This window comes from Colius striatus, chromosome 3, assembly GCF_028858725.1.
Source record: "Colius striatus isolate bColStr4 chromosome 3, bColStr4.1.hap1, whole genome shotgun sequence".
Classification (NCBI taxonomy): Eukaryota; Metazoa; Chordata; class Aves; order Coliiformes; family Coliidae; genus Colius; species Colius striatus.
In genome coordinates this window covers 73,124,473-73,145,905 of record NC_084761.1, presented here as the reverse complement: position 1 = coordinate 73,145,905, position 21,433 = coordinate 73,124,473, and the positions used below count along the sequence as shown (strand labels likewise).

Here is a 21,433-nt window from a genome sequence, read left to right as displayed (position 1 = left end):
AAACCACCTGTCTTGACCATGCACTTTTTTCTTTGCTATTATGAGGTGATTTAGATGAGAAGCCTTTTGTATTTTCAAAGTTTCTATCTTTTTATATATATTTTTAAAGAAACCATGTACTATCCAACACCCACTGTTCACAGAAAGAAATAAGCGGCAGGAATAGCTCTGGTGGCAGAATTGGCCCAAAGGAGGACATTGGTAAGTTAGTGGCAACTTAATACTAACATCAAATGCCTCAGAGATGCATTGCAAAAGAATTGATTACTATAACCCATATTTCTGTAAGAGTTCAGATTGCCAGGGACGTTTGCGCTCTGGAAAGTAATCTGGAATGTGTATTTTTTTAAAATCTTGGATACATTTTCTCATTTCTTCCTCAACACTCAGCTTCTCACATACCTTCTTTTTAGAAAGATTTGTTTCTCTGGACTTGCTAATGAGAGTTTGAAAGAGTTCACTGTTCCGGCGTTTGTCTGGTGGTGGCATCCACTGCACTGGGGCCTTCTTAGATGGACGATCCAAAGTCAGAGTATTTGGCTGGTGAGCTGTGGATGGCTGAGTACTGGTGGCATTTTCTTGAGGTGTACTTGCTTCTGAGTGGCTGTCACAGCTCGATGTGGACAACTCATTACAGGAAGTCCCACTTTCACTGCCCTTGTCCAAGACTTTATCATGCTTCCTTTCCTCGTGGTCTTGTTTGGGGGAAACTGTTCTCTGTGGAGGTCCTATTACAAGGCAGGAAACAAAAAATATTAAGCAACCACTGGTTTACACAGAAAACTCACCAGATACCATTTAGAAAAAAATTGGCTCTTGACTGGCATAAATCGGTGATATTCCCCTATAGTCAAAAGAAGTATACCAGATTGGTACACAAGTTAAAGGTCTGATCCTCAAAATTCTCTAAAAATGTTTACATACAAAATAACTTTACTGCCTGCTTAAGAACACAGGTAATGAAATATGCATAATACTCACAGATTATCTGTACTAGAAGTCCCTGTAGGCAAGTTTAAATGAGCTAGTTTGCTATTACACAGCAAGAAGTTTTATTATGAAAAATTAGACTTTGTAGCATTAGGAAAATACTACCACACAATTTGAAAACTCTTTGTTTAAACAAAAATATTCCAAGTGCCTTTTTTTTTTTCCGGAAGCTCTTAACTCATCTTCCCAGAACAGTCTACCAATATGCTCTGCATATGTCAACTCTGCAAAAGCCCTGGACACAAAAAGGACTATTAAACATGGAATGACAGAGATATCACTCACTAATGACAGAGTCTTTAGGGCTGTTTTTTTTTTTTTTTAATCCTTTAGTGATTTCACTGCACTTCTTATTGTCAGTCATTATCCCAGACTTGCTTCAGTGCAAGCTCAGAATTCAGTTGTGCACCTCTTACTGCACAGGCTGGCAGGGAAAAGGAGGTTATGAAGTTATCAATAAAGAGGCATGATGCTGAGGACATGGGCAGGGAGAACAGGCTGATGGCCTATCAGCAGGCACTGCTCAGCACTTCACTGGCCTGAAAATCGCTATTATTCTCTCTAGATACCATTTTTCCTTTGAAGTCTTAAGAAGAATACGAATGTGAAAATTAAGTGGTCGCCACTAAATCTGTAAAAGAGTTTTCATTTCAGAAGACTTATTTCAAAACTACAGCTGTGAAGTGAAATGATGCTATGCTTGCATCATATAAACATCACGATCTTAATTTAGGACATTATATAAAACTCACAGAAATATCTACAGAGTTCAAGAGGGGTTGGAACAGACCAAAGGAAAAAATTTTGAAGATGTTTAAACATCTAAATGAAAACCTAGACTGAAGCTTCAATGGCAGTTGCATATCTGCTACAAATCTTGAACGTGTCTAAACAGTTTAGGTATCTTACAAAAACTAGTTGATCCTTATGGTTTACCCAAAAACGACCTGCATTAGTAAAGTGTCTTTGCCAGTACCAACACTCAAGGTATGACAGCTCAACCTTGAGTTACTGGGACAGAGTTGCAAGGAGATTTTTGAGTCACTTAGTATTCTGTTTTTCAGAATTACAAATTAGAAATATAATTACAATTATAAAGAATGCAGTAGCACTATGAACACTCTAGTGTCTTTTTGACAGTACAATTCTTTGATTCAAAAGAACCTAAGAAGATTGCAGTATTTCATGGGAAACACAGGGGGAAAATGAAACAAAGCAAAATACAAAAGCAAATAAACAATAATCTGAAACCAGCAGCATTCAACAACCTGCTTTCCTTTTGTTTTGGCTAGCATCCCAAGATGATATGTCACTTTTTTGTAGTCTATCTAAAGAAGCCCATGAATAACAAAGATCCAAAGAGGAGAGACAAATATCCATCAGAGCTTGTACTTGCATTATTCTGAGCAAAAAACACAAGTGTTTTTCTACTTCATATTTAAAAAAAAAGAAAATTAGTACATGGCTGTAGTGATTTCCCTTCTCTTTCTCTTCCAGAAATAGGTTTGCCTCCTTAAAGAGATTCAGATGTGTTCCTTCTATTGTTGTACCTAACATCTCATTTCATACCTCAAACCATTGCATGAATATACTATATTGAGAGTCAGCTGTCATTATGGAATTGGATGTGATTATAAAATTGACTAGTTAATAACATAGCAAATTTAGTGCTCAATAACATGATTAACAACAATGCCAAATCCAGTTTACAGTCATAGTTTCTTCAAATGTAACAGCACACTCTATGACTAAGAAACTAAAGTTTCCTGTTAGCAACACCCTGTAATCTTCAAATCTGTCTTTCCTGACCATTTTTTTTTGTGTAATTTCATAAATTAAGATTTCTAGTTATCTTTTAAAACTTCTATATTGGTATTCCTTGATTCTCAAGAGCTCAAACATACAATGAAGTAAGGATCTATTTCAAACAAGCATTGAAATACAACTTCAAGAACATAAAAAATAGAATTTCCTGCCACAAGAGAATTCAAGATCCTGACAATAGGCAGGTGTTTAAATGCTTTTTTGGATAAGAGCCCTGAGGTTCAGTACCTTACAGCATTGAGCTGTAAGGTGCATATAATTGTGCATATAATTCTGCATATGCTTCACTGAGTCACAAAAATTCACAATGACTTTAATCCAAACACAGGTTTCTCCCACACCTCTCCTTTAAAAAATTAACAAATCCTCCCTCACAAAGAATTCTTTATATGCTTCTGTACTTCTTTCTCAGTAGTTTCTTATTAACAGAAGCAACAATTCTGCTAGAGGGGAGATTTTTCTCACAATATTTTCTGGCTCCTGAAACCTAGAATAATTTATAAAGAAAGAAGAAAGAATCCTCAAAATATATTTGTTTAATTTTCAACATCAGGGATTATCAGATAAATTTAGCTATGTCTCGAATTTGAAAATCATCTCCTTATTGCCTTCTGTTCTGGCACACTGATTTGTTTCTGGGAATTTGTGATAGGATGCTATCTCTACTGTACCTTTTCAGCACTTCCAGAATAACATCAAAGACTTTCAAACAGCCTACCTGACACTACTTATCTTCCAGGAGTGCAGAATAGTTCATAAAAACTCAGAGAAAGTATTCTTGCTCCACTGTACGTGAAGAACCATAGATTCATTTAGTTCAGAAAAAATCTTTAAGACCATTGTCTGTTACCCTAAGACTGTGTCATGGTTTAACTTCAGCCAGCAGCTGAGATCCACACAGCTGCTTGATCACTCCCTCTTGGTGGGATGGGGAAGAGAATCATAGAGTGAGATACCACATGGATTGAGATAAAGAGAATTTAGTAAGTAAAGCCAAAGCTCTGCAAACAAGCAAAACAAAAGAAGGAATTAATTCCCCATTTCACACTGGCAGGCAAATGTTCAGCCAACTCCAGGAAAGAAGGACTCCATCATGCCTAACAGCTATTTGATAAGACAAACACCATCATTCTGAATGTCTCTTCTTCCTTACTCTTTCCTCAGCTTTATATGCTGAGCATGATGTCAGATGGTCTGGGATATCCCTTGGGTCAGCTGAGGTCAGCTATCCTGGCTGTCTCCTTACTAGCTGGTGGGGTAGTCTCAGAGGCAGAAAAGGCCTTAACTCTGTATAAGCACTGCTTAGCAGTAACTAAAACACTCATATGTTATCAATCAACCCTGTTTTCAGCATAAACTCAAAACACAGGCCCATTGAAGCTACGGTGGAGAAAATTAACTCTACTCCAGTCCAAACCAGCACATACTGCAAAGTCCAAACTTAATACTTAAAAACTTCACTGACTTATAACCTGTCCCTCCTGCTCTTGCCCTTTCTACAATCTCACATTAGCTGCTCATTCCCCAACTTACTGAAGCTAGAGTGAATTGTTTCATCTTGATCTTCTCCATTCTTCTCTAACCAGATATGTACAGTTGCCCTCTTCACTGCCCAGTTCTCCAAACAACTCCCAGGTAACACTCCAGTCACTTCCAGTAGACATGGAACTTCCTACTTCTTTTACCTATATTTCTCTTAAATGGCTGCGCTTCTCCTAGAAAGTTGGAAACTGTGATTGTCCTTTAGTTGGACTTACTCACCACTTCTACTTGAGTGTGTACTAGATTCCCAAGTCTAGTAGACTTGAGAGACTATCTCAAACACATTTTTCTGATCAGGAAGTCATATTACATTTACTTTTACTGTAGTTATTCCTCATCTATGTTGCTCCCTGCATGCAGAGAAGAACCTCATAAGTTCAATAAGGACAAGTGCAGAGTCCTTCATCTGGGAAGGAACAACCCCATGCACCAGTACAGGCTGGGAAACATCCAGCTGGAGAGCAGCTCTGCAGAGGGAACTGGGAGTCCTGGTTGATAATAAACTAACCATGAGCCAGCAATGTGCTCTCGTGGCCAAGAAGGCCAATGGCATCCTGGGATGCATCAAGAAGTGTGTGGCCAGCAGGTCAAGGATGGTTCTTCTCTCCCTCTACTCTACCCTGGTGAGGCCCCATCTGGAGTCCCGTGTCCATTTGTGGGCTCCCCCAGCTCAAGAGGGACAGAGAACATCTGGAGAGAGTCCAGCACAGGGTCATCAAGATGATCAGGGGACTGGAACATCTTTCATATGAGGAAAGGCTGCAGGAACTGGGACTGTTTAGTCTAGAAAAGAGAAGACTGAGGGGAGATCTTATTAACATTTACAAATATCTAAATGGTGGATGTCAGGAGGTTGGGGAATTCCTTTTTTCTATACTAGCTAGCAACAGGACAAGGGGTAATGGGATGAAGCTGGAACACAAAAAGTTCCATTTAAATATAAGAAATAACTATTTCTCTGTGAGGGTGACGGAGCCCTGGCACAGGCTGCCCAGGGAAGGTGTGGAGTCTCCTTCCTTGGAGATCTTCAAGACTCACCTGGACATGTTCCTATGCGACCTGACCTAGGTTGACCTGTTTCTGTAGGGCGATTGTACTAGATGATCTCTAAAGGTCCCTTCCAAATCCTACCATTCTATGATTCTATGATTTTAGCCAGCACTTCCTGGGAGAATGGACTCATTAAAAATAAAACAAAAAACTTTCAACCAATTACTATAACATATTCACGGAAAATGAACTGGAAACTTATAAACATAATTCCCTGCAGAGAAAATCTGCTTCTACCAGTTACCATAATCACAACAGAAATCAGAAGATCTGTCTAAATTCCCAGTGAAACAAAAATTGAGCGACAGAGCTCCACTCAGAAATAGAAGATAGCCCAGCAAAACATCAATTGGCCAGTAACTATTAGTTGAAAATTATAACCAGGTATTTCTGGAAGTCAAATAAATTTTGGATATGACTAAATTTCTTGTGAATACTTACAAAATGTGATATGAATAAAAATACAAAGAATATGTTAGCTCTGTCTCCTGCAACCAAGAAAAATACCACACTGGAAACATTAAAACATATAATAATGATTTTATGGGTTTTTATATTTAAGTTTTGGTGTTCATTTCTTTTCTTAAATATTAACACACAGTCTTAAAATAAAGGAAATAATATATAAATTCACTTGACTGCTCCATAACCTGAGTTCAGCAAGGGCAAAATCTTGTCTGACCATCCCAAGTAATCTTCTATGATGGAGTGACTACATCAGTGATCAATGGAAGAGGTACAGATGTCATCTATCTGGACTTCTCTAAGACTTTTGACACAGTCTCTCACATCTTCAAAGTCTTCTCTAAGGACTTCGGAGTACAGATGGGTGAAAAGCTGGACGAGTCAACAATGTGTGCTCGCAGCCCAAAAGGCCAACTGTATCCTGGGATGCATTAAAAGCAGTGTGGCCAGCAGGCTGAGAGGTGATTCACTGCCTCTACTGCACTCTCCTGAGACACCATCTGCTGTACTCCATTCAGCTTTGCAGCCCTCAGCACAGGAAGGACATGGACCTGATGGAGTGGATTCAGAGGAGGGCCAGAAAAATTATCAGGGGTATGGAATACCTTTGAGGACAGGCTGAAAGTTGGGGTTGTTCAGCCTGAAGAGAAGGCTCAACAGAAACTTTATTGGGATGTTTCAATACTTAAAAGGGGCTTATAAGAAAGATGGAGAGAAGCTTTTTATTAGTACCTGTTGCAATAAAACATGAGATAATGCTTTTAAACTGAAAGAGGGTAGATTTAGGCTAGATATGAGGAAGAAATTTTTTACAATGAGCAGGTGAAACACTGGAACAGGTTGTCCAGAGAGGTGGTACATACCCCATGCCTAGAAACATTCAAGGTCAGGGTGAATGGGACTCTAGGCAACCTGATCTAACTGAAGATGTCCCTGCTAATCTCAGGGAGTTGGACTAGATGTCCTTTAAAGATCCCTTCCAACCCAAACCCTTCTATGATTCTATGATTCTACAGTTATATAATTCTCCTCTCCTGTAGGTCCAATGCCATTTGACTGTATGTGCAGTGGCATATACATGAATTAACTTCTTTCTTGCTCAGCTACTTTATTCCTACACTGTCTCAAAAATAATTTGTTTCTCTATAAATTGGTTTATTTTTACTGCAGACTGGAAAAGAAGATGTGAACATATATATAAGTTGCTGCAGTTTTAGCTATTTTAATAAGTACTGTATTGACATGAAGAATTGAAAATTTAAGCTCTGGAGTACCACAGTTATAACTGGATGTAATATAAATAGAGGAGACTTGTAGATGAACATAACTAACACACTAAAATTGTTTAATATGTAGTGTGTCCATCAAGAAGAATAGAATTTGTTAAAGAGATACCATCTTTCACTTTGTTCCAGAAAATATACATGAAATTATTTGAGTTTTATCAATCCCCTTCCAAGTACTATAAAATTATGCCTGTTTCTTGACTTAAAGAAAAATGTAAGCCACTTAAAAAACCCTAAACCAACAAATCCAAATTCTTTAGATTTCTAGGACATAATTTTAATGGAAGCAATGTTCTTGGGGGAATTTTAACTTCATAATTTTCTGTTTCTTCTGTATTTTTAAAAAACTCACAATTTTTTCACTAGATATATGCTATTGAATTAATCACATAATCCAATTAAGGGTTCCTTTGAATTCATATGGCTATATGAGGAAATAACTATTGCACAAGAAAAAAAAATTCAGCACAGTAACTTTATATGTATTGAGAATTTATCTTTAAAAATGCGGTGAAGTTGTTAATAAAAATTATTATATAAAAATACTTATGTGGTAAAAAAATTATATGTCTTTAACTAATTGAATAAAAAATGGAAGCAGGAGTAAGGACTTAAAAATCATTATATTGGATGTCTCAGAAACATAACAGCAAAGAGAACAAAAGTTATCTTTATTTGTATCTGTAGAAGAAATAACATCTAAATCAACAATAATATTTGCAGTTTGATTCATAGTTTTGTATGCTTGAGAATATTGGAGGTACATGTTTTGGATATGATTTTGCACAAAATGTATTTTTTTTCCACATCTTGCAAGGGGAAAAATCCATATTCTTATAGACTACATAGGACCTTCAGTCTGGTGAATGACTATGTTAAACTCCTGAATAAACTTGTCTTCTGTCTACTATCTCAAATTTACATTATATTCAGAGTGAATACAAGATGAAATCTATTGTGTTTTATGTTTCAATCTTAAAAATCTATGTAAACATAACTATAATTAATATGCAATCATAGAAAAAATACTAATCAAATCTCACTATGATGGAATTATCTGCTTTACATTCTTAAGGTTTGTTATTATCTTTCACCAACTTCAAAACTAAAGTATTACACTAAATCGAATGCTCAGTGTGAAGTCACCTGTGAAATCCAATGACAGATTATGGCTACTGTGGGAACATTTTCATTACCAGATGTTTGAGCACTTAATATCACACTTCAACAGTAAATGATTATCTTTTATGTCTAATTTTACTTCGATTTTATTTTTTAAAAGATCATTTTTAAGATATATGGAAGGATAGTTCTAAACTCTTGACATTTTCTGTGGCATATTAATGATATTTCCAGCTTAAGAAAATAATGCTTTTCTTAGGAGCACAGCTCAATACATGAATTCACTCTCTGAGACCAGTAAGACATTTGATTGCCTCTTGCCACAGCTGTGTGTTAAAACTAGCTTTATGGCTGGTAAATTTCCAAGGGACTTCTTGACCACTTCACTCTGTCCTCTTTAATGCACTATCAAGCTAAATTCACTGCTTGGTTTTAGCAATGAAAGTTTATGTGTTTGTTTTTTTTTAAACTCCATACAGTTTGTGAAAAAAAACTTTGCATTAATTCTAGGTATTGCACTTTATATCTAACAGTCCTATTGGCTGGAGGGGGAGAGGAAAGACCACACACCACGGAAATTCTATATTAAGGCTAATATGCAGGTCTGCATAGGAATTAGGTGGCACGCTGTTCTTATCTGTCCCTCTGCCTATGGATTAATTTTATTGATTATGAACAAAGAATACTAGTAACTAAGTACATGAGAAATATCTTCATGCTTTTGACAAGCTTAGCTTTAGACAGTTTGCACTTAGAGGAAAAAATTGAAGAGTTCAGTGTAAAGAGCAAAGAGTTCTGTGGAACAAAACTTTATTTGGGAGTCTTTATGCTATGTAGTTTCAAATTGCTTCAAATGAAATTTTAAAAAAATATATATTCTGTTTCCAATTTGTGTCTCAGCTGGTACAAACTTTCAAATCTCTTTTTTAATTAAATGCCTGATCCAAAGGATTCTTAATATATAATAGTGAAGTATTTTTCAGAAAGGAGGATTGCAACTCAGTGTTTCCTACTTTCTCCCTCCTTTCAGATGGGTGAAGAATTGCTATGGATAGCCAAATGCTCATACTTTCATGTTCTTTAACCCAACTGAGACTTGGTTTTAGTCAATGCAAAGCAGAATAGCTTCAATAAAATGAACAGAATGTTCCTTTGGCCTTTGATTAATTCAGGATAACATATTCATTTGGAGGAAGTGAGTTAACTTTCTTGAGGCACAAGAGAGAATTAGTATCTTGGAGGCTTTGATTTATTCATGTGCTAAGCCCTGAACTCTTGGGTAAAAGGCCAGCACCATTGACATATCAACTTCAGTACTCTGAGCAAAATCCAAATTTTATGTATTTAAGAAAGCCAAGCAGGTCTGTTTGCAAATGAGACTGCCACAGAGAGGTCTTGTGAATCTCAGCTGGGCTTCCCTCACGTGAAGAATAACACTTCAGTTACTTGAATTTTATCAAAATATTTTTGTAAATACACACTCTGCTCTGGTAAATCTTCAAATTCATATCCACAAGGCAAGTAAATTGGTTTGGCTTCACTAACAATCCAATCGTGAGCTGTGAGTCTGGGTCCAAAAACACATTAATTTTAAAAAAAGTTTTAGAGTTAAGTGTTGACCCCATTCAAGTCAAAGACAACACATTCTGTGGCCTTAAATTGCAAAAAAAAAAAAAAAAAAGATGAAAGCAGAAAGGCTGAAAAAAACACCATCTCTTCCTATAGAATAAAAAAAAAAAGGAAGTTTGGATTACTTCTATTTTTCAGTTCTTTACTCTGAAAGCTCATTTTTATTGGCATCCCTGGAAATGTCATCTTTAGGTGAAACCAAGCAAAACTATTTCAGATAATACTTTAGCCCCCAAATATTTGAGCAAGAACATGTGAAAATTCTATGTTCTAATGAATATAGACCATAAATTATTGGCTGTGCTAGAATCCAGAACCTATAATAATAGGGTGTTCAATGACTCATTGTAGACAATCTAAAGAAATCATGAGAAATCACACCAAAAAATCATGACTATTAAGAGAGATTAAGGAAAAATATACTGCTTGATTATTCTGAAACATTTTACTACATTCAAAATTTAGCAGGAAATGTAAATTTTCCCATAACATTTCCTGTGCTCTACTGCCAAGACCATGAAGCATCTCACATGCTTTGATTCCAACATAAAACTTCAAAGTAGGAACTGTACACTGAAGTCTTCTTGGTAATGTTCAGGAGCGTTAAGATTTTTAGGAGTGTTTATTTGCTGTTTCATGGATATTTCAATAGGAAGAATAGGTCTGTGATTGTAGTCTTGATGAAGTCTTTTATTTAAATCTCCTTACCTGCCATAGAAAGATAAAAAGACACTGTGTAGAGATTGTGGCTGTATTGGGCATAGCTCCCACAGGAGAAATTACCCTTTAATAGTGTTAAACTTGATGGTGTGTGAATGGTTATGTGGTACTTGAAGTGAATGAACCAATTCATCTTTTGGATTAGGACCACATGCCTGTAAGTGATAAGTGCTTTGTCTCAAAAGAAAAAAAAAAGAACACAACAAAAATAAAATAAAATAAAATAAAAATATTTTTCAGTTACTTTTTCTACCAACTGAATGTTAAACTAACTTCTAGAAAAGGTACAGTAGAATGAGTTAAATAGATTTCTTATTTCCAGTCAGGCTGTATTTTAAATATCAACATTTTTCATAACATAAAAAGACACAGAGGGAAATATTTTTGTTATTTGGAATGACTGAAGATATACAATAAACAGTCCTGTGCCCAACTTGAATTCATTAGATATTTCACTCTAATCTTGTTTTGAACAAATAACACAAACACATTTATTTCATTTGTTACTTTTCCAACTGGGCTTCTTGGTAGGCAAAACAGTACTTAAATAGGAGAAAGCCACTGAAATTCTGACATTGACCACTTGTTCCATTCAAGTAAAACCAATGAAAAGTCAACAGCTTTTTATTAAATATATAATCTGAAAATGTTGAAGTCATTCTAAGAAGTGTCTTCTTGGCAGATAAGCTAAAGCAAACAGGAAAGACCAATAATTTTCATATTTATCTATAAATAGAGCAATTTATTGAAGATTAATATTGCCTCAGTCTTCAATACTAAAACCAGCTCCTCTCTGGGCACCTGTCCACCTGAGCCAGAAGACAGGGACAAGGGACAGAATGAGGTCCCCTTAATCCAAGAGGAAATGGTGTGCGACCTGCTGCTCCACCTTGATGCACAGAAGTCAATGGGGTTGGATAGGATCCACTCAAGGGTGCTGAGGGAGCTGGTGAACTCCATCATTAACCAGGAGTCCTGGCCCACTCAGGAGGTTGCAGCAGACTGGAGGATGACAAATGTGACACCAATCAGAAGGGCTGGAAGGAGGATCCTGGGAACTACAGGCTTTTCAGACTGACCTCGGTGCCGGGGAAAGTTGTGGAACAGATTATCTGGAGTGCCATCCTGAGTTACAGACAGGATAACCAAAGGTTGAGGCTCAGCCAACATGGCTTTATGAAGGGCAGGTCCTCTTTGACTGATATGATCTCCTTCTATGACAAGATGACCTGCTTCATGGATAAAGAAAAGACTGTGGATGTGGTCTTCCTGGACTTTAGTAAGGCCTTTGCCACAGTCACCCACAGTATCCTCCTGAAGAAACTGGCTGCCCATGGCTTCGATGGACCTGTTCTGAGATGGGTGAAAAACTGTCTGGATGGTCAGGCCCAGAGAGTCTTAGTGAATGGAGTTAAATCCAGTTGGCAGATGGTCAGCAGTGGTGTTCCCCAGAGCTCAGTGCTGGGACCTTTTTTATATTTACCATCTTTATCAATGATCTGTATAAGGGGATCGAGTACACTCTCAGTAAATTTGCTGATGACACCAAGATGGGCGGGAGCGTAGACATACTTGAGGATAGGAAGGCTCTTCAGAGGGACCCGCATGGACTGGAGTGATGGGCTTAGGCCAATCACATGAAGTTCAACAAGGTCAAGTGTCGGGTCCTACTGGATGTGTGGCTGGAAAGCTGTCCTCCAGTAAAGGACCTGGGGGTGTTAATCAGCAGCCAGCTGAACATGAGCCAGCAGTGTGACCAGGTGGCCAAGAAGGTCAATGGCATCATGGCTTGTATCAGAAATAGTGTGACCAGCAGGATCAGGGAAATGATTGTTCCCCTGTACTTAGTGCTAGTGAGGCCACACCTTGAATACTGTGTCCAGTTTTGGGCCCCTTACTACAAGGACATTGAGGTGCTGGAGCATATCCACAGACAGGCAATGAAGCTGGTGAAGGGTTTGGAGAACAAGTCTGCTGAGAAGAAGCTGAGGGAGCTGGGGATGTTTAGTATAGAGGAGGCTGAGAGAAGATATAATCACTCTCTACAACTACTTGAAGGGGAGTTGTAGTGAGATGGGGGTCAATCTCTTCTTTCCAGTAATGAATGATAAGACACGAGGAAATGGGCCCAAGTTGCACCAGGGGAGGTTTATATTGGACATTAGGAAGAACTGTTTTACCAAGAGGGTTATTAAGCATTGGAACAGGCTGGCCAGGGAGGTGGTGCAGTCACTGTTCCTGGAGATATTCAAAAGATGCACAGATGAGGTGCTGAGGAATATGGTTTAGTTTAGTGATGGGCCTGGCAGTGTTTGTTCAGTGGTTGAACTCGATGATCTTAAAGGCCTTTTCTAACCATAATGATTCTGTGATATTTTTATTTTTTGGAGTTGGAGACGGCAACTGCATTAATGCAGTGCTGGAGATAGAAGAAGAAAAATAAATGTTTGGAATAGGTGAGATACAAGTTGAATCAAAATTAAAAGACTGAAAGTCAGTAAAAACCAATACTGCTCATATCCATCCACTGTGTATGAAGCACGGTAGATTTTATATATTTCAGGACTATATCACCAGCCAAAGACGTCAACCCTCTTGATTAACCTTGAAGACACCACTGTTTAACAGAGATTGCAAGATCTTCTGCAAGACCTCAGTAGCAAAATTTTAAAAGTGTATCCCAGCTAAAGGTATATTGTGAAATTACCTAACAAGTTCCTAGCAGACAACACAAGCTTCCAGAGTCAACCAAATGCTTCACATTGTATGTAAATTATTTGGAGAAATGGAGCTCACTGAAGCGGTAGAGAATTTTCTTCCTGAAGGAAAATTTGGATAAGCCATCATATTTTTAGTGATGGTCATGTGCTATTTATCTCCACTAATCTCAGAGTAACAGCTGTGCTTAGTAGCAGTAGGACTGAGCTTGATCTTGAGATTTGAAAATAAATCATATTTTACATGTAGAACGGTTGATTTGTTCTCTCTCCACTAGAAAAAGTGTTTTTCTCATGACCAAAATCTGAAAGTGTAGGTACTTAATTTTGACTCTTGAAGAAAATCTCAGAATTGCATTCATTGAATGGTGAATGAGAATAAATTTTATAAAAAACATTCTTCTTCCGTAACTTCACTTGCTACAGTGAATACCCTCAACTGCTTGCATTTTAGTAACATGTCAAGGCTGTAAATGTCTTTAAGTTGATCTTTCTTAACTATTTTCTTTTAATAACCTCTAATACATGCTTAAGTTACAAGAAAAAAAAAAAAAAGAAAAAACTGAAAGCCAACAAAACACTTCTGAAATCTCTATAAGGGGAGAAAAGTCAAAAAAGAAAGACAATCACTCTGTCTTTGCATTTCAGAAACACATCCCAGACACATCTCCACCCCAGGATCCACAGGACACACTATAAATGACTGCTTAATCTGTGGGTTTAGAGGTTCGGTTCAATTTCCTATTCAGTGTCCTCAGACTACATTCAGGGAAAACAGCTGCTGGGCTCAGAAAGGATACTGACTTCTATGTCCCTATTTATCCTTGATACAGCTCCTCATCCTTGGGAGTCCCTATGAGATTACCGGATATTATCATTCCCCTTTCGCACTCCTTTCCTCTTTCTTCTAAGGATATATTTATTTGCAAGTCAATCAGGAATTTCAGTCTGTTGTCAACCACATTGCTGGCTGCTGCCTTCTGCTTTGTAAATATTAATATTGGTTGGGCGTCTGCTCAAGTGTGAAATAGTCTTTTAGCCACCAGGTCTGTGTTTGGCAAAGCCCTAATGAGAGTTTTAGGCAACGTGAAGCTGAATTTTTTTCCATCCAGATAAGCAACACTCTTATTTGAACTACTTACATTTCGTTTTTCCTAAATTAGTTTTAACTTCTCAGCTGTCAGATGTGGCTCCCTATGTGGCCACATAAATGCTTCTGTCAGAACAAAAGGCACCAGAGGGATGGGAAAGGATATGCAAGGGAAGAGACTGCATTTCTCAGTGATGGTTTAAGGCAATTTGAAACATACGTGAATCAATTACTTGCCTTCCTCTGACATATATAAATACATTAGATATATTGACTTACTCATCAAATATAGTTTACTTTCAAAAGAAGTATAAATAGAATGTAAAAAAATGCCATCTCAAATATGATCTACTAGTCAGAAACATTTCAGTGGGACTTCAGGGATTCATTCCCTTCCAAAGTCACTGCTGCTATCTTAGAAGCTCCAACATGAGTTAAAGCAGAGGGAGAGCAATTTACACAGTAATTTAAGGAATCTTTGTTTTGGTATTTTCTTTTACGAAAAGTTCATTCACAATTCATTGGTAAGAAGTCTCCTCTCCCGGGACCATCAGCTTCAGTCTTGCCTACTTTGTTGGCTACTATATGAGTAATAGAAAAAAAACTCAAACAATAAAAAAGGGACACAATCGACCATCACCTTTGTGGCTTGCTTCCCCATTCAATTTAAGACACAAATTAAAAATTTTGCCTCAATAATTTTTATTTCTGATTACCTAGTATCATCTCACAGTACTTTGTCAATTACTTTGTCAATCACTTTAAATGAAATGTGTAAACTTCATTTTTCCCTTCCAGCTCTATTTTTTACAGATTTCTTTCCCACTGGCATGCAAAGTAAATTAATGTTAAGGTGAATTTTAAAAAAGTGTTTAAAACATGCTACCAGAAAGTTGTCAAAACACCATGCACTGGTTTTGACATTAGAAGTCTCACATTAAAGAAATATTTCAGACTCCAGCAATCTTGGCAGGCTTACATGATACTTACGATAGCACTTTAGGCAATAAGCAAGTGCAAAACAATGGGAAATGCACACTTGAATCAAGTCTGCATTTCACATTTGATTACTGAGAGCTAGTAGTATATGATAGGAACAGAGTCCACAGTGAATTATCCTAAGTGTAAAAGAACTAAGAGGGTAGCAATTCAGAATATACTCAGACTATACTTGTTTTATATATAATATAGTTTTATGCCTTTAGTCCCTGGTCCCTTGGATAACAGAAACATCTTAATCTGCAAGAATTCTGTGAAAAGACCAGAAATGTTTGCTGGAGACTTTCCCAATGTATCAGTGATGGTCATCAATGAAGTCTTTCTCACTTCCCTGTAGATAGTAGGAAGTACATTTCAGACTCACATTTCTACTACAGGAGTGCCATTCATCTATTTTATCATTGAGGCTGCGGTACACAATAAAATAAAGTAAACCGATATGAAATTAATGAGGCATTGCTCCCTAAACTATGCAAACATGTGCTGATAATAACAAATGATTTTTGGCAGCAAATTCTTAGATCAGACTTATGGAATATTCAAAACACCCACTACAAGTGATTAGCTACAGAAAATATGAAGAAATATGCAGAAAACCAATTTTATTTATACGGTATATATTTAAGTAAAATAAAAATTTCTGAATGTGTAAATGATAATGAACCCTCTCTACACACATGTTGTCACATGCAAAAAGTAAAATAGCTTGTAAATCATTTGCATGTAAAAATACTAAATACCTATACAAACAAACTATTACAACTATATGACATAAACCCTGAAACAGATAAAAATCATGAAGGCTGAATTCATTAAATTATTTTTTCTTAGGAAACAGTGAAACCATGTGGACCACAACTAGAATATAGAGAACACAATGTGAAGTTTTTAAGAGAAATCCTGGGTATTTGCAGAACAAACTATAGTTTTGACAAAAGAGAAACAACAATATTTAAGGGACTGGACCACATTTAGAAATTGAGAACACTTAGAAATTAAATTTCTAACAGTAATATTTGAAATACTGCAAAATTTCTTCAGATGCTTCTCAGACAATACTTGAAGAGTGACGTTATGCATCTTGAAGAAACCTAAGTATTTCCTCACCAATGAATCCTATAGAAATAATAAAAAGGAAAGCCTAAAAAGAATTTACTGTCATTTCCGAGGTACTGGTTGTTATTAATACTTATTTTACTTCCCTTCCAGACTACATATGCAAGTAATAGGCTACATTGTGCATAATTTAGTTTCGCTGCATCATCATTAGTTAATATATGACCTTTGCCCTGAACAGGTTAAAATATCAGAATGAGACAAGAAATAACAGATGGGAAGACACAGACAGATGGGAAAGCACGAAAAATGCAGTATTGGTCAGCACAGGAGGCTGGTTGCCCCAGACCTCCAGCTGCCTAATTATTGTAAAAATTTATATTTTATTTAACCAGAGTTTTAAGGAGGATTTTGAAGGACAATAACATAGTATCTCTGTGGATGTTAGTGGTATCTTCTCCATCCAGTAAGAGGCAGCATCAAAGGTGACATGAATGTGAGCAATAGACGAAGTCACCATGGGGCTAAGAGTTACCATTGCAACAGCAGATGTCGGGGGCTAGGTGAAGATAGGCAACCAAAGGCCTTAAATGTGAGGACAAGCAACACACATCTGACAGAGAAATGAGAGACTTAATGGAGGGACTGAGAAAAAAGGGTCAAAACAAACCACCAAACTGGTTGTTTTGAACAATACAAAGAAGATGCTCTGGAAGCAAAAAAAAGGTATTATTTTCCACAGGTAGATACTTAAAATATGGATGGAAGAGGTGGAAACTGAAGACTTTCTTAGAAATATAATTTAGTTCTTCATATTTCTAAGCAAGCCAACTTAAGGATTAAAATCCATATTGCCTTTAATGTAAATAAACATGTCCATAAGCAACTACCATCCAAACATAACACTCTGATTCTTCAGTGCATCTGAATTTAATTTGTATTTAATTGAAAATATAATTTGCCAGAAGACCTTTCTCTGACATTAGTTAAACAGCTACACTGGTCTGTGGAGCAGCCACATCCTGGTTGATTTTTCCATGCTTTCCTCAAGACTTTCTACGACATTTTCTTGCCTCACCTCAGGTCTTCTAAATGAACTCTTCCTATCTTGCACCAGAACTCAGCGGATAAATCACACTAGATATGTTTTCAGCAACTTCAGGCTTGTAAAATTTGTCCTACAGAAACTATGTACCCTTCTAATCCAAATTTGCTTATGTGTTCAGTACAATGTTTAATTTGTTAAACAATCTTCCCTGCAATATTTATTTACTCCTTAAATCCCACATCTCTTACACAAATATTTTCAGTAAGGTGACTACTAGTTGCATTCAACAGTTGCATTTACATGTGACATTTCCATTTCTGACCAAGCAATGAAGACTTAGATTACTAGCCTGGGTGAAATCAACATTAGAAAGAGAAGGAAGACTTCATCCTTCTCTTATTCCAAGTGTCCCAGATATTTATCAGGGAACACAATCAATAGACATAACTGAGATATTTAATCACTACAGTTTGTAATGAATAAATTATGCCCAGTTCAGACTGAAATGTGTTTGTTTAAAGCCATTCTCTCTTGAAATATTAACTGCAATTACAAAGTTTTTAAATAATAAAAATGTTAAATAATAAAACATGGACTGATTTTCTACTGTGCTTCAAATTGAATAGCAAATGAGTACAGAAGGCTATCTAAAGAAGTTGACAGAGTTCTTTGGTAAAAATTTCATTTCTTGCATTGTTCTTCAAATTTCTTTTAATAAAATATAGCAAGTCTGGAGAGATTCATAAAATGTGTCTTAGTGGTACTGAAATGTAGATACTATTAGTTAATATATAATTTGGTCCTAATGGAGGCAAAGAAAACAACAACAAACCCTACAAGAAAAAGTATGAGAATTTCAGAGGAGAAATACACATATATTTACACATTTCAACACAGTCTCACATTCCAGTAAAGTATCTGAAGAATGTTTCAATTAGGAACTGAGTGGCTTTTGTCGCTTTGCATGACAACAAAAAGAATGAGCACAAGAAGTAACAAATACATTAAAAATCATCTTGGGAGAGTGAATAGATAGCACTATTGAAAAAATTTACATCAAATTTAATCTGCCAAAATACCCTAAGCAATTTTCATTTTTATCATAGTAATCTACCTTATAGTAAAAAAATAAAAACACAGTAAATAATAACCTCATTCTGATTACAGTCAATAATTGTTTTACTAGAGTTTCATTAAAGCTAAACTAATTTACTTCGTCTTATTCTCTTTTACCATCTTTCACTGGCTCAACAGAGGATTGACTATATGATGGAATAATTACTTTGGAATATTAAAACATATACACACAGAAAAAAAGTGAGTTAGAAAAGCAGTATTTGATGCATTTTAGTAAGTGATCATTTATAATGAATATACTCTTATTTTGTATTTATTGGCATTTTTCATTGCAGTCACGTAAAAGCTATCGTATCTTAGTTGTAAAAAAACCTAAAATGCATAAAACGTGACAATTAAGAAAAAGATAAATGGCAGTTGGTATGAAAATATACTTTTCTTCTAATAGCCATAAGGCGAGGGAGTATTTACTCTTACAGAATCTGAGACTCATTTGCTGCCTTACAGATGTCGACATGAGTCTGTCAATAACAGTTGCAGTTCTGCATTTGGAAATTTCCAACAATGACTCAAACTGCAGCCTGTTTTTGATGACAGCTGAGAAAGTCAGGGTGCTTCTGTCCCAGGGCCTGAATTTCTCCATCCATAAAATGTGAATTGCCTCTTCTATAAAATACTTCAAGTTAAAAGTATTATGTGATTACTGAATAGTTATAATATACTATAATAAATCCCACTGATCTCTTACAAAATATATTCCAAATTTATTTTGGGGTTGCAAAATGAAAAGACAGTAAAATCAAGATCAGAAGCTAGGTAACAGGTTTATCTCATGAGGCTGGAGAAGAGGTCTCTCTTGTACATTCTTACTAGTATTCCTGGTCTGTTAGTGCATGGTATGCCACAGTGTTACTGTGGCTTGACAAATTCAGGAGAATAAAGAAAAACAAAGTCTTTAGTGGTATAGATGAATGAAAATCCAGTGTTGCAATGTTGGTTCTTCTGGCTGTTTCTCATTGACTTTGTCTGATTTTCACTCTGCACTCAAAAGTTTATGAAGTCATCCTTCCTATTGGTTTTTATTAGCCTTAAAGATTATAAATAAATGTGGAAAAGATGAAAAAAAATGTGCTGATGCAGAGTCCTACATTTTTTTTACACAGGATAGTGTAACTTACACACTTCAGATCTAGCTTTTATGTTATTCTTTGCTTGTGTGAATGGCAGAACACTAGAGCTGCCTATATTCCCGGTAAGGTCACAGACAAAAGAAACTTGGCAGGGATTTATTGACAGAACAAAAACTTTGAAAGATACAAACTGCTTTTTGTTGTTTTGGGATGTTGTTTTTTAAAGGAAATGTGTACATACAACTCCCTTTCTCAATTTATCCTTCCATTTCCCCACAACCAAATTTAGGGGCTTCACAAACTGGGAACAGTGACTATGATGAAGTGCTATTTTGTTGTTCTAGATGGGTGTATTCTTCCTAATCATATTAACATGTAGCATATGCACAACGCTGGCTATATGTTTCATTCCATAAACATCATTCCTCACAGTAAACTTAGTAGCCTCTTTGACTCTACTTTTCGACTTTATCATAGATATTGTTTTTTATAACTTTCCTTCTCAGTAGACGTTCATAACAAGAAATGAGAAAACACAGATACCTGTAATATCTAACCACAGTGGAAGTATTGAATTTTTAAAGAAATATGTAAGGGTCTACAATAGAATTGCTTCTTCTCTCACTCAGGGTGGGTTTTGTCTTTTGTCTCTTGTTTTAAGACATAAGTTTTTTCATTTCAGCAAGTAGGAAGCTTCTTTTATTTTTATACAATAATGTAAAGAAAGTGGGTAAATCCACGTAAATTTTAAAAAGATTGAAAATTACTAAATTAACTTCCAGTGCTTTTGAAGATCACCTATTTTTCTTCTTAAGATCACTTTTTCTAGGGAAAAAAAAATCTATATGCTTCAAATAGTTTGACTTTTGATGAAACTCCTAATTTTCACTGAAAAAATATTTCAGGACATTTTTCTGAACACAGCCAGTGCTATAAATATATCCTCTATATCTTACATCAGCCTGTGTCTGTGACACAACCAAACCAATATTTCCACAAATCACATCTATGATATTTGTCTGAAGGTATTTAATGTCTTTATATGAAAGAATAAAAGGGAGAAAGGAACAAAGTATAGGAATAATTTTAGCATGTATGGTAAAGTAATTAGAATAACAGTGTCTGGATTTTGCAGTATCTATGTATAATGCAGATATGGTACTAAAAATATAGATATAGAAATAAATTTCTACTAATGGCAAGACATTATGTAATATATCCATATAACACAAAAAATGCCACTCTTTTCCTCTGCAGGTGGAGGCAGGCAATTATTTTACAATCATCATCTCCTTTGCTTCCTACTGCTACTGTTGCACTCAATAATGAGAATTTCAATTCAGGCACATTCATATGGATACATTTCTGATTGCTTGGCTCAGATTCTGAACAGAGTTCAGTGAGCTCATCTCTTTCACTCTCATACATTTATCTGAATAGGTGCAAGACAGACACAATCCTGTGTTCAGCTACGTTACAGTTGGACCTGCATGTTCTCAGCTCTTCTTTTTAGCATGTTCTAAAACACTTTGGTTTCCAAAAACTCAGAAATGTTTCACTCTTACCATCAAACACCACCATTAAGACTTTATTCTGTATTGGAAAGATTGTTTTGCTCTTGTAGTTCATTTTCTATAGTTTGTGTGTTTAGATATATTTTCATTTTTAGATGATGAATTATTTTCTGC

General features: G+C 36.1%; 1 protein-coding gene across 1 annotated transcript in view; it reads right to left on the bottom strand.

Moving 5' to 3' along the window:
* Positions 1 to 204: 204 nt before the first annotated feature.
* The window catches only part of KCTD8 (potassium channel tetramerization domain containing 8), a 107,175-nt gene continuing 85,946 nt past the window's right edge, over positions 205 to 21,433 (bottom strand). Inside the window, exon 2 of the mRNA XM_061993651.1 lies at positions 205 to 728. Coding sequence (XP_061849635.1) covers positions 268 to 728 — 461 coding nt within the window. The 3' untranslated portion in view covers positions 205 to 267. The remainder of the gene's footprint in view (positions 729 to 21,433) is intronic.